The 12566-nt window shown below is 54.0% G+C and overlaps 3 protein-coding genes across 4 annotated transcripts; 2 read left to right on the top strand and 1 right to left on the bottom strand.

Annotated features, from left to right (window-relative positions):
* Positions 1-1364: 1364 nt before the first annotated feature.
* On the bottom strand, positions 1365-6083 carry CUTC (cutC copper transporter). Its single transcript, XM_051801260.1, has 9 exons — positions 6007-6083; positions 5631-5702; positions 5500-5559; positions 5150-5359; positions 3933-3968; positions 3497-3630; positions 2893-2920; positions 2402-2507; positions 1365-1804 (listed from the first exon to the last, which is right to left on the bottom strand). The coding sequence occupies exons 2-9, from the start codon at positions 5698-5700 to the stop codon at positions 1693-1695; spliced, it is 756 nt and encodes a 251-aa protein (XP_051657220.1). The 5' UTR covers positions 5701-5702; positions 6007-6083; the 3' UTR covers positions 1365-1692.
* Positions 6084-6120: 37 nt separating this feature from the next.
* LOC127477224 (cytochrome c oxidase assembly protein COX15 homolog) lies at positions 6121-11351 on the top strand. 2 transcript variants are annotated; one of them, XM_051801258.1, is made up of 10 exons: positions 6121-6355; positions 6844-6966; positions 7202-7388; positions 7825-7992; positions 8525-8606; positions 8931-9085; positions 9962-10075; positions 10308-10564; positions 11027-11074; positions 11263-11351. In XM_051801258.1, exons 1-8 carry the CDS (start codon positions 6141-6143, stop codon positions 10437-10439), a joined length of 1176 nt encoding a protein of 391 aa, XP_051657218.1. In that variant the 5' UTR covers positions 6121-6140; the 3' UTR covers positions 10440-10564; positions 11027-11074; positions 11263-11351. The 2 variants fall into 2 exon arrangements, with proteins under 2 accessions (XP_051657218.1, XP_051657219.1); XM_051801259.1 differs by having other exon boundaries at positions 6162-6182.
* Positions 10809-12454, top strand: LOC127477227 (V-type proton ATPase subunit e 2). The gene is made up of 4 exons (XM_051801261.1): positions 10809-10946; positions 11027-11074; positions 11263-11410; positions 11669-12454. The coding sequence occupies exons 1-3, from the start codon at positions 10843-10845 to the stop codon at positions 11354-11356; spliced, it is 246 nt and encodes an 81-aa protein (XP_051657221.1). The 5' UTR covers positions 10809-10842; the 3' UTR covers positions 11357-11410; positions 11669-12454.
* The last annotated feature ends 112 nt before the right edge of the window (positions 12455-12566 follow it).

The raw sequence follows: 12566 nt of genomic DNA, 5'->3' as shown, positions 1-12566 counted from the left end.
TTCCTTCACTAACATACCCAAAAAATCTTCACTGGGACCAAGATAATCAAAGCAGTAGCACCTCTCTGCCTGACAATATTACAGTTTCCCTGTATTCCCCTGCCTTTATCCATCTGTTGTCTAGCATGGTATAACTTTTCGAAAAATAGGCATTGCTTCATGCCAATCCAGGACAGAGGTTTCTGCCAAGCAATCTACAAATCAGTCCAACCCTCACTACTCATCTCTTCTCTGAAGGATTTATTTCTCTGTTTTTCTGCTTTGTCACACTGTAATGCCATTTGAGTTCAAAAGCCTTTTTATTTTCGAACTTTAAACACAGAGGAAAGAGCCAAACTCTGTGTCAGCAGAATATTCATCTTAATTGAGCTACTAGTATCTTAATCATGACCATGACTCATGAAATCTCACATAAGCCATGAACTCTTAAATCAGATATTCTGAACTACATTGACTATAACAACAAGTTTAATAATTTCTTCTTCCAAATTTGGATCCTTCCTGTTGGATCCACGTGAACAGGTGGATGTACTCTTTGAGCTGAAAATACAATGATTATAGGCTTTCAATGACCTGATTCTGTTTAAGGGGACAAAAGTGCTGCCACCTTGTCAAATACCACATTTTTGCCGTATATCCTCACAGGCTGCAAGCTATTGCCAAGATGGACAGAGAAATCTGAATCCTGCTTTTGCTTCCTAAGAAGGTCCACTATCTCTGCTGTCAGAGGGATTCTCTTCAGCTTTTACAGAAGAGGAGGCAGCAAGGTTCAAGTCGCTTTATCTCTGGGTCTCTACTCTTCTAACGGACCACTCTGATGCCATTCAGATCTTTTGTTGGGTATTTTGCAGGGTGACTGATACGAGTCTGGGGCTTCAATCATGACTAGGCAGCAATGACCCAAATGGCACATTCCCCAAACACTGTCTGGTGAACAAACAGCTTGTGCTTCACATTCGGAAAAGGACATGAAAACTCCCTTAGAAAAAGCACTTGGTCCTCCCTAGAAATCTCATCACATGCCCCTCCTCATCTCAAGCTCTGAGGGCCCACAGCCCAGGATGTCTCACAGCCCCCTCACCTCATGAGTCAGATAGTGAGAAACTCCCTGCCATTACAAATTAATGTCTTCATCACCTGTACATATCAATGTGCTTCTCTCTACCCAGCAGCTGCTGCACTGCTAATCCTACTGGCTGACTACAGCAGGCCTTGTTTTCCAGCTGTTGCTATCATGTTTCCCTCCTGGCATTCTGGACATGATTGTATTCTCCTCTGGTGCAGCAGGGGTCTGATTTTTCAGGCTGTGCAACATGGATCACAGTCTTACCTAAAAACATAAATAAATTTTAGAAAACCACAGCAAGAGAGGGGCAGCTGCAGTGTTTATTTGACAATCACATGCAGTGCTACACAATTCAGTCCCCCTACGTGCTCAGCTCCCTTCCTCCCAAATACTGCCCAACAGCTTGTTGCTGCAACATCTGGGAATGAGTCCTTTTATTTAAAACAGCCAACATCAGTTTCCAGGCCAGGGACTGGTCTTTCAGGGGAAGCCAAGGGAAGAGGTGTCAGGCTTCATCACCTAGTGCACATCCTCTGCAGCCTGAGGACGGAAGCAGTATCCATCTGTCCATGTGGCAGGGAAGACCCTGGAGTCTCAGCGTCCTTGTCCCAGCACGGTGCCTTCCACTACAGAATGTTCTTTGCAATTGCGTTCAGGGTCCTCACTTTGGCCACATCTGCCACCTTTACGGAGTACTCAGGGGCAGAGAAGGACGCTCCCATGGCAACGTTTGGATTTCTGTCAGGAAAACCAATGGTTACTATCTGCTGGTGATACAGATGGGTGAGACAGAACACAAGAAAAAAACCCATCTCCCCTCATCTCAGCAGTGGTCAAAGAACCTGCTGGTGCCACCCAAACTGAAGATGGGACAGTAACAGAAAGAATAATAATCCAAAGGCAAAAAACAACAGCATCAGCAGGAACCCAGTGCAGATCTGTGGACAAATATAACCCATTCCTTGCTCATTCCTCTGAGGCACATCCCACTGGCTTCCCAAATTCTGCATGCTGATGTTAAAAGGCAACTACATCCCAGAACCTGCCTTCCCAAGTGCCACACAAGTGCACTCACAACTCCCAGGCTGGCAGCAGAAGGAGAAATGCTCCAAGGATCTGGTTCTGCATGGAGCTCATGTCCAGATGAGGAGCACTGTTGGATTCATACACTGCAGAATACTGTGTCAGGCACCTCTCACAATTTCAAGCACAGGAGTGCAACAGCACCCAGGAAGTTGTTTGAAATTTATGCCTGTTCTACAAACTCATGTTCACACTCATCTAGCCTTTCCCTTGTACAGTTCTGCTAAAATATAACCATAAATAATCACTTACCTGAACTTCATCCCTGAGTCCCGGGCTGAGCGAGCAGAGCAGTGAAACTCAGAGGCAGTGGAGCCTTCCAGAATCCTCTGCAGGTTGCGCTCCGTGATGCCACCTCCTGGTGGGAACAAACCCGATGTCACACACCAAGCAAATGACGCTGTCCCAGACCAGACATCACGCTGGGACCTACCCATAAGGGACAAGCACCATATACACTGAAGGGAAAACACAGTCCTTGGGACAATGGAGACCCAGGCACATGAAAAGAAACAAGAAAAGCCTTGACTCATGTTATCCTACAGAACTAGAGCTGTCCCCAGTTCCTGCAGTGAGCAGCAGCTGCAGGGCTCTAGGTAGCCTTTACTCATACCAGGGCAGGAGTTGCTCCTCCTGGGCACCTGGCTCAGAAAGCCAGATCAGAGAGTGGATCCCAAGTAGGAGGCTAGGAAGGAAGGGCTAGGGATTGAGGACCTCGTAAAAGATGACAAAAAAAACATTACCTGGCACCACCACAATTCTGCCCTTTGCCTGAAAGAAGAATAACATGTTAGTGATATTGCTCAGCACTACATCCACACGTGCATTTATGCTGTGACAAAGAAACCTCACATGCAGCACTTTCCACAAACTCATGGATGTCACCATGGCCTACAACTCATTCACTCTCACCCATCTTTTTTGTTCTGTTCATGTTTTACAAGGAAATGTGGAAAAGAATTTGCCGTTACAGTTAAAACAACCTTTCCCCATTCCCTCCTACCTCTGTATCCCACCTGGCTACCTGTTGCATTTCCCTAATAAAAACTGTGAAACATCCAGCAGGAACCTCACTTTGCTGTTTGTGTGGGCTCATCACACCAGCTGTTGAAACCAACTCCCACCATCCTCCCCACTATCTGTGAGCAAGAATGACTCAACCAGTCTTTGCTGTGGGAGACTTCAGGGCCCAGCCCATATGGAATTGGGAAAACAGATTAAAGCCAGACAAGGGAGGGAAGGCAAGTGTTCCCTGACAGAAGTGCCCTTATAGAAATGAGGGCTACCATAAATGTAGCAGGCAACGCCCAGAGGCAGCAGCCACAGGAGAATACAGCGAGCACTTACTTGTTCTGCAAGCCTCTTAATCAAGGACAATCCTTCCAGTGCTGAGCTGTCACAGCCACTCGTCAACACCCGCTCAAACCCCAGAGAAATCAGGGTCTCCAGTGCCACCAGAGGGTCGTGCACCATGTCGAAGGCTGAGAGACCAGAACAACAGCTCAGAAATCACTCGGTTCATTGTGCTCAAGCCCTGTCCCCCAGCCAGCTCAGGCCCTTGCAGCAGTGCCAGGGCCACCATCCTCAACTCCTCAGACAGTGCAGTAACACAACTCCCCAAGCCTAACCCCCTGGACCTTCCCTCTCCTGCACAGCCTGCAGAGCTTTCCCCCTGCAGAGAACGACCCAAGGACACTAAGCTGAGCTCCCTCCCAGCCCCACCTGCCGCTGGCAGTGGGGCACAGGGTGGTCCCTGCTCGGGCCACTGTCCCCAGCAACTCACCGCGGTGAAAGGTGACTGGCAGGGGACGGCACACGGCTGCAACAAGAAGACATATGGTCAGTCAGGGCTGGAACAGAGTTCCTTGTACTAGAACCAGAAAAGTACATGACAGGAAAGAGGGCAAAGGCTCCTCAAGCCATTTTTAGGCAGTTCAGAAGAGTCCCAGTACTTGCTGGGAACATTGTTCCCAGCTGTTGTTTGGCCAAACTCTTTGGTGGGGAAGAGTTATTCTGCCCTTTGAGAAAGCAACAAACCATTTGTTTACCCATAAAGAGTAAGACCAAAACCTCCTATCTTGTCTAGAACATGCAGAACCTTCATTCCCACCATAGATGTCTTTCTCTGTAGGAAGGAAGCAAGGAAGTTGTATCATAGACCTAGGGAAAGGACAGGACCATTGCTCTTTGAAAGCAGGAGAGGTGATTTTTGTGATTTCTTTCACTACCTACAATTTCTGGTCTCAGACCACAACAAACTTCACCAGTGGTGCTCTATTTACTATGCAAAGTTTATTTCTACAAAAAGAAATCCACCTGCCCTAGAAACACTGGCTCCAGCAGAGCACCTCACTGGCCTAGTGGAGCCAAGTCCTAGCAAGACCCTTGTCTTTTGCTGCATTCCTTACAGCACATTCACCTTTGTACAGGACCCTCAGCAGCACACCACAAGGGAAAGGCTCAGCTCTCTTTAGCTTCGACTGTAGCTCACAGAAAAGATTCAGAGAGAAAGGGAATTTGTTTCCACACGTTCGTGGTCTGGACTAATGAATTCCCACTGCAGCTTCAGTAGCTTTTTATATGTTTCCACCTCTCTCTTGTCATCTTTTCTCACTGGGTGTGTTAAGAAAAAAAAATGAAGATGAATTGCCAGCTACCCACAAGGCCAGGGTCCAGGAGACACATATCCTAGATATGTGCAGCAGGGAGATAAAGAAAATAGGGCAAAGAAATAAAGGGACAAAACCCAACAGTTTAATGCTCTAAAAGCAGCTCATCTAAGCCTTCTCAGACCTTGCTATTACGGCCCAGTTGGCCTCAAACTCTGTGTGAACAGTTTGGGGCTGTGGGCCCTGGGCTGCAAAGTTTCTTAACTACTTAATGTCTCACGAGTGTGGCAGCACATGAAACTGGAGAAGGTGGAAAGAGACGGCAAGACACTCCGTACAGCTCTTTCTGGGTCCCTGTCCCAGCACAGAGCTGCACCCGCGGACACCTCACCCAGCAGCGCCGTGCACAGCTCCGTGTCGATGCGCCCGTCCTCGGTGAGGGCCCCGAACACGAGCCCGTCGGCGCCGTGCAGCTTGGCCAGGCGGATGTCGGCCTTCATCACCTCCACCTCGCGGTCCGAGTACAGGAAATCGCCGCCGCGGGGCCGGATCATCACGAACACCGGCACCCGCACGCACTGCTTCACCACCTGCAGCAGCCCTGCGGGCGGCACGGGGGGCTCAGCGCCCCGACACGGCACCTCCGGCCCTGGGCGGGCGGGACGGGAGAGGGGAGCGAGGGGAGAGGGGCGGGGATGGAGGGATGGCTGGGCAGGGGGCCCAGGGGCGGGGGCGGCTCACCCATGCTCGGAGTGGTCCCTCCTTCCACGAGGCCCGCGCACAGCTCGATCCGCCCGGCACCTGCGGAGAGGCGCGTCAGAACCGGCCCCGCCACGCCGCCGGCCCCTCCTGCGGGGCCCCCCGGGCCTTACCTCCGCGCTCCGCGTTGACGGCGGACTCCACCGAGTCCACGCACACCTCCATGAGAAACCCATCGTCCATGCCTGTGGAGCGGGAGCGGCGCGGTCACACCGAGCCGGTCCATGGCTCCCGCCCGGGCCGCACCGCCCGGCCCGGCCCCGCCCCGCTTCCGCCGCGGGCCCCGCCCCCGGCTCCGCTTCCGGCCCCGCCCCCTCGCGGCCGGGCCCGCGCCGCCCGGTGGCGCGAGGGCGGGCGCGCGGGCGGGCGGAGGCGCGAGGCGGGCGCACCCCGTAGGCGCGCGGCGCGCGCAAGCCCCGCCCCCGGCCCTTCGGCCCCGCCCCCGCCGCCGCGCGGGCCCCGCCCCCGCCCCGCGCGCGCCCTGCTCACCTGCGCTAGCGGCGCGCGGGGGTCGTTGCTCGCGCTGCCGGTCACGCGCCGCGCGATCGTCATGGCGACGCCCGGGTGTGCCCGGAAGGGCTCGCTCCGCGCTTCCGGCCGCCGCACTTCCGGCGTGGCTCGGGATGCTGCGGGCGGCGCGCGGCGGGGCGCGGGGGCTGTTGCAGGTGCGGACACCGGCACCGTCGGTCTGCGGCCGCCTCCCCCCGCAGCGCTGGCTTCAGATCCGGCTGCTGCACCAGGAGCCCCTGCCCGCCGCGCCGCCGCCCGCCGTGGGGCGATGGCTTCTGGCCTGCAGCGGCGCCGTGGCCGGTGCCGTGGTGCTGGGCGGCGTCACCAGGTGAGCGCGGCACCACCAGCCTCGTTGGGGCGCTCAGAGGGGGCCCTTAGGGACAGCGGTCCCGGCTGCCCTCCGGTCCGCGCCGCCGGTGACCCCGCAGCAGGGACCCACCCCGAGCGTGCCTGTGAGAGTCCTGTCATGTCTTTCCGTCCTGGTTGCAAGGGACATGGTGAGGTAGGGCTGGAAGTACCAGAGAGACTTTCACAGTGTGTTGATGCCACTTCGGGATGACTCTTACGAGTTTGTTGTAATTTTAGGTCTGATCACTTACAGACTGTCTGATTTCCATCCTGTTTCTATCTCTGAGTTTAATGGTTGTCTGAGCAAATGTTTTAAGAGTTATCATAAAACCACAGAATATGCTGGGATGGAAGGGACCATCCAAGTCCAGCTCCTGGGTTGCTGTGCAGGCAGCAGCTCTCACTTCAGCTCAGTGGATTTGCCTCCTGTCAGGGAGTGAGTTGTGCCTGCTCTGTCTCTGCCCCCAGGCTGACAGAATCAGGCCTCTCCATGGTTGACTGGCACCTGGTGAAGGAGATGAAACCCCCACAGACACAGCAGGAGTGGGAAGCTGAGTTCCAGAAGTACCAGCAGTTCCCGGAGTTTAAAATGTGAGTGTGCAAAATTGGAAGGAGAGTGGGCTGAGGCCATCCCTTCTGCGACTGAGCCATTCAGGGAGCTCTTGTAAGAAGGAAAATGTTTTCTGAAGTCACTAGAAAGGCACACAAAGCCTGCCTGGTGGTAGCTCCTTCCTTTTTCTGAGGAAGGTGACCCTGTGTCGTGCAAAGTTCAGTGTAAGGCTGTTGCATCACATGGAAAGGTTCTTTGTTTTACTGTCTTTAACAGCCTGAACCGTGACATGACCCTGGCAGAGTTCAAGTTCATTTGGTACATGGAGTACTCGCACCGCATGTGGGGCCGTGTCGTGGGCCTGGTCTACATCCTGCCTGCAGCCTATTTCTGGCACAGGGGCTGGCTCAGCCGCCCCTTGAAGGGCCGTGTGCTCGCCCTCTGTGGGCTGGTCTGCTTCCAGGTGAGAGAGCTCTGCAGCCACGGGGGTGATCATGGAATCATAGAATGACCTTAAAGATTACCCAGCTCCAACCCCCCTTGCCATGGGCGGGGACATCTCTCACTGGAACAGGTTGCTCAGAGCCCCATCCAGCCTGGCCTTGAATGCTTCCAGGGATGGGACATCCACAGCTTCTCTAGGCAAACTGTTCTAGTGCCTCACCCACCCCCACAGTAAAGAATTTTTTCCTAATATCTGATCTAAACCCACTCTCTTTCAATTTGGTGTCTTCTGATTGAGCATAACTGATTCAGTGGGGTTCATGACAGCTTGAGGGGTGTCAGTGCTGGTAGCTGGTTGAAGGCAGAGGAAACAAGTTGCTTTGTCCCTAAAGTTTATCTGGTCTTAGTAGTTGCTGCTGCCCTGTCTGGCTGTAACCCCTCTCCTGTTCTGTTAGGGGCTGCTGGGGTGGTACATGGTGAAGAGTGGGCTGGAGGAGAAGCCAGACTCGTACGACATCCCTCGGGTCAGTCAGTACCGCCTCGCAGCACACCTTGGCTCCGCACTGGTCCTGTACTCTGCAAGCTTGTGGACAGGGCTGACTCTGCTGCTTCCACAACACAAGGTATGGAGTGCTGTGTCAGGGGTCAGAAGCTCAGGGTAGTGTCAATTCAGAGGTCTGGGTTGTGATGTGAAGGGTAGGGAAAGGATGTAAAGGCTGATGGTGCTCTGTTTTAGTCTCAGTTCCTGACTCTGACCTAATACTTAGAGAATACTTACAGTTTACAAAATACCATTCTGTAAACCTCATGGTTATGGGACACTTCCTTTGTCTTATGATGTTTGGCTCAAAAGGGATTAGACTCAGAATTTGTGGCAGTTCAGGCAAGGGTGTGCCTGGCTGGGCTAAATGGTTTGTGCCAGTAACTGTCCAGTGGCCACTTCAATTTCTGCACAGGGTTGAACTTGATTAGCTGTGGTTTTGAGGAACCACTGACGTGTGACTTCTGTGTGGTGGTCTATAGATTCCTCCTGTAAAATAAGGGCAAACCCATTGTCCTGTACATGCAGTGAAGACTTTTCTTAGCTGCTGCCAACAGTACTGGAAATGCTTTGCCTTGATTTTTTTCTGCTTTTCTTTGGTTTTTATTTTACAGTTGCCTGAAACGCATCAGCTCCTTCGCTTGAAACAATATGTTCATGGCACTACAGCTCTCATTTTTCTTACTGCCCTTTCAGGTAAGGCTCTTTCTTTCTACTGTCCCATTTGCCACTCATTCCTCTCTGCTGTTTGGTTTTTTTCTGCTGATCTGGTGGGGACTGTAAGCAACCCCATTCATTCTCTGGGAAACGTGCTGCTGTAACAGAGCTTACAGTCAAGAATGTCCTTACTGGTCTTTCCAGGTGGAGATGTGCCTTGCAGCCTGCCTGTGCTGTGTGATCTCTGTGTATGTTTCTAAAAGAAATTCAGGATCAAGCTGAGCTCTTGAATCAGAGCTGTGCAACCTGGAGTGACATCTTTGCCTACTCTGGTAGTCTTTATTTTTTGCTCTGGAATTGCAGGTGCCTTTGTGGCAGGACTGGATGCTGGCCTTGTGTACAATTCCTTCCCCAAAATGGGGGAGCGCTGGATCCCAGATGATCTCCTTGCCTTCTCTCCTGTGCTGAGAAATATCTTTGAGAATCCTACAACTGTACAGTTTGATCACAGGATCTTGGTAAGTGCTGTCTTCCTTATGTGTCTGGGTTGCTTCTGTCCTCTTTGGGCTGTGGTTCTTTCTGTCAACTTGAGTGATTTCCAGGGTGTCCAAAGGGCCTGAGAGCATCTTACCAATTTGCTTCTGCAGGAAGAGGAAGTTTAGCATTCTTATTTTCAATGTGGCCTTCTTCCTTAAGGAGGTCTTCCTCCTGCGCAAGTAAAAGACTTTGTTTCTTTGTGTCTCCTTTTCCATAACGTGAGCTACAGTGGGAGGTAGCCCTTGCTATTGAGATGTCTGGGAAAGCTGTGTGAAATAAAACTTGGAAATCCCGATAGTGAATGCTTCCTTCAGCATTTCTGAACCTGCTTTACACAGTAGCGCCCTGTGAAAATATCTCAGCTAGTTAGAGCAATCCGATTATTAAATACCACTGGCAGCACTGCTGTGAACTAAGCCGTGGCTAAGACTAAAAAGGAAGATTAAGAGGAATCACCTGGGCTGACCTGCACAGCAAGATTATGCTGGTGCACTACAGCCGAGTGGTGGAAAGGAGATCAGTTTTCCAGATGACAGCTTCCACCTTCAGTTGTCAAGGTGAGAGCTGGGAAGAGGGCAGACATAATCCCTAATGAATAAAAGAGGAAAAGCTGTTGGAAAGTAAAACATTAATTTGGAGCAAAAATGAAACTCTCTGTAACTTCAGTTAGAGTTCAGGGTTGTTAACCTCATGGCATTGGGAGCTCTGAGATTTGGTCATGGCTGATAATGTGTTTCTGTGGTTAAATATTGCTCACAGAATTTCTTCTACTGCAGCCAAAGGTGCAGCCAAAGGCCACTGCACCCATTTCCTTTGAACTTTTGTGGAAGGGTGGTTGTTTCCCTTCCCTTCTGTAGGGAATTGCCTCCGTCACAGCTGTCACAGCACTGTACCTCTTCTCGCGGAAGATCCCACTCCCTCGCAGGACCAGGATGGCTGTGACTTCCTTACTGGCTGTGGCTTGCATTCAGGTACTGCCTTTTTTGTTGTTTTTGCCTCAGCTTGGATCTGGGCCCGAGAGCTTGGAGCTGAGAGGTGGAGCTGCCTAGACCCTACACCTCACCATACTGCATGCACACTCTGAATTTGGGGGTGGGAAGTCCTGCTGTGGCTTGTGAGCCTTTCTACACCACGCTTTGTGCTGGGGATGGTATCAGTGGTGCATCCATAGCTGCTCTTAACCTCTTCTCCCCTTCTTGGCAGGTGGGCCTGGGCATCAGCACACTGCTGCTCTATGTCCCCACACCTCTGGCTGCTACCCACCAGTCAGGCTCCCTGGCACTGCTCAGCATGGCACTGTGGCTCATGAGCGAGCTCCGGAGAGTCCCCAAGTAACCCACCCGCAGGAGAGCCCTGCCGGAGGGAGCTGCAGCGCCGAACCCAGGGGCGGCCCAGACCCTTCACCCCGGGTGCACGGGCGGATGTGCGCCCGGACGGGTTGGCGCAGGGAGGCGGCGGGTGTGAGTGTAAACTTTGTAACATAAAAGAGTTTCTGCGGAGCAGTTCGTGTGTGGCTGAGGGCTCCTTTCGGGAGCGAGGCGCGGGGGCGCGCCGGCGGCCCCGGGCCGCGCTGGGCCGAGCGGATCCGAACGGAGCCGAGCCGAGCCGAGCGCAGCCGAGCGTCTCCGCCAATGGGAGGCGGCGCTGACGGCGGCGCGGCACGTTCGGCCCGCGGATTGGCCGCGTTCCGCGGCAGTGGGCGGGGCGGGGCCCGCGGAGCGGACGGAGCGGAGCGGCCATGACGGCGCACAGCTTTGCGCTGCCGCTCGTCCTCTTCTCCGCCTTCTGGGGCCTCGTGGGCATCGCCGCCCCCTGGTTCGTGCCCAAGGGGCCGAACCGCGGGTGAGTGGGGGCTCGGGGGTACCGCGGGCGGGGGGGTTCCGGGGCCGGGCCTCCCCGTGCTAACGCCGATGTCTCTGCAGGGTGATCATCACGATGCTGGTCACCACGGCCGTGTGCTGTTACCTCTTGTGAGTACCTTCCCCCGCCCTCCGTTGGCTTCCCCGGGCCCGGTGGCTGCTGCCCAGCCTCTTCCCGTGACAGCACCCGGGCTGCACCCGGGCTGCAGTCCGCCTCGTTCCCGGGCCCGTCACCCCCTGGGTGCTCTGGCCCTGCCTCCATGCCACCGGGGCTGATGGCACATTGGGTCCCTTTGCAGCTGGCTCATCGCCATCCTGGCGCAGGCCAACCCCCTGTTCGGGCCGCAGCTGAAGAACGAGACCATCTGGTACGTGCGCTTCCTCTGGGAGTGAGCAGTTCCCAGGAGCCGACGCCTGAACCGAGACCCCCCTGCCAAATCCGTCACCGTGAGTGGGCAGAGGGCTGGGGTGGCAGAGATGTCCTCGCTTGCTTGCCTCTTTCAGGCAGGGGAGGGAGCTGCAGCCTGGCCCTTGCCAGGCTTGGGGAGATGCTTTGGCTTCTGTGCATTGTGGCTGTGGTGAGCTGGTCTCCATATGGGGCTGCTGCCTCTATGCTGGGCCTAAGCAAACCAAGCACCGTGGTTCTCTAGATTTGTGGGAGCTTCCTCTTGGATGTTAACTTCTCCTCCTTTTTCCCTCCCCCAGCTCTTGCAGCTGTTCCAGCCTCTACCCTCCTGTACCAGGCAGCCCCCAGAGGTGCTGGGACAGAGGCTGGACCCGCTGCCCCAGCGCACCTGGAGCACTGCAACCTGGACCGATGATGGCTCGGCCCCTGAGCATGGCAGGCAGCACCCCTGGACAAGGGCCTAGTAAGCTGGCACTGGGAGCAGCCAGGGAGAGATCCCTTCAGCTGCCCAAGTGCTGCCGTCACTGAGCACTATCCTGCAAGGGATCTGTGTGGTGGGGTTCCAGTGGATCCTGTCCCAGCAGAGCTTGCCCTGTTCCCTCAGCACTCAGCCCTAGCCCCCAAGTGAAACCCCTGCTCGTAGCCCAAGCTGCCCACCTCGTTGCCCTATCCCTGGTCATTTCAGGCACCAGCTGCCCCTCTGCATGAGAAGGCAGGAACCATTGCAACCTCTGTCTGTCTTCTGTGGTGGGGGTGGTCCCTGCTAAGACAGATTGTGGCTGTGGGTGGGAGAAGGGAGGGCTGACCCTGGAGGAGCATGCAGACCCCCTTAAGTGTGATAAGGGAGGTGTTGGGGTCTGCTGGAGGGGATGAAAGGAGGGCTGTGTCTCCCACCTCAGCAGTGAGGCAGCTGCAGTAGTGTCTAGGTATCTCCACCACAGTGACATGGGTCCAGGTTGTGAGAAGAACACAGTAGGGCGTTGTGTTTTAGGTTCCCCCTTATTTATGAGATAATTTATCTGTATTTATTTATTTATTTGTCTGTGTTCAATTTGTGTTGTGGAAATAAATCCTTTTTCTAGTAAGTGATGGTGGAGGCTGAGTCATTTGCTGCTTTGAGGCTGAGGAACAGTCTTGGCCTTACTTAGACATCTTTCCTTCCCCCTAACACTGCTCTTGCAGCATGAGAACAAGGCT

The sequence above is a fragment of the Manacus candei genome, unplaced genomic scaffold (assembly GCF_025592945.1).
Source record: "Manacus candei isolate 608988 ecotype Guabito, Panama unplaced genomic scaffold, ASM2559294v1 h1tg000050l, whole genome shotgun sequence".
Classification (NCBI taxonomy): Eukaryota; Metazoa; Chordata; class Aves; order Passeriformes; family Pipridae; genus Manacus; species Manacus candei.
The sequence above is the reverse complement of the archived record's forward strand: the minus strand, read 5'-3'. Positions and strand labels throughout refer to the sequence as shown.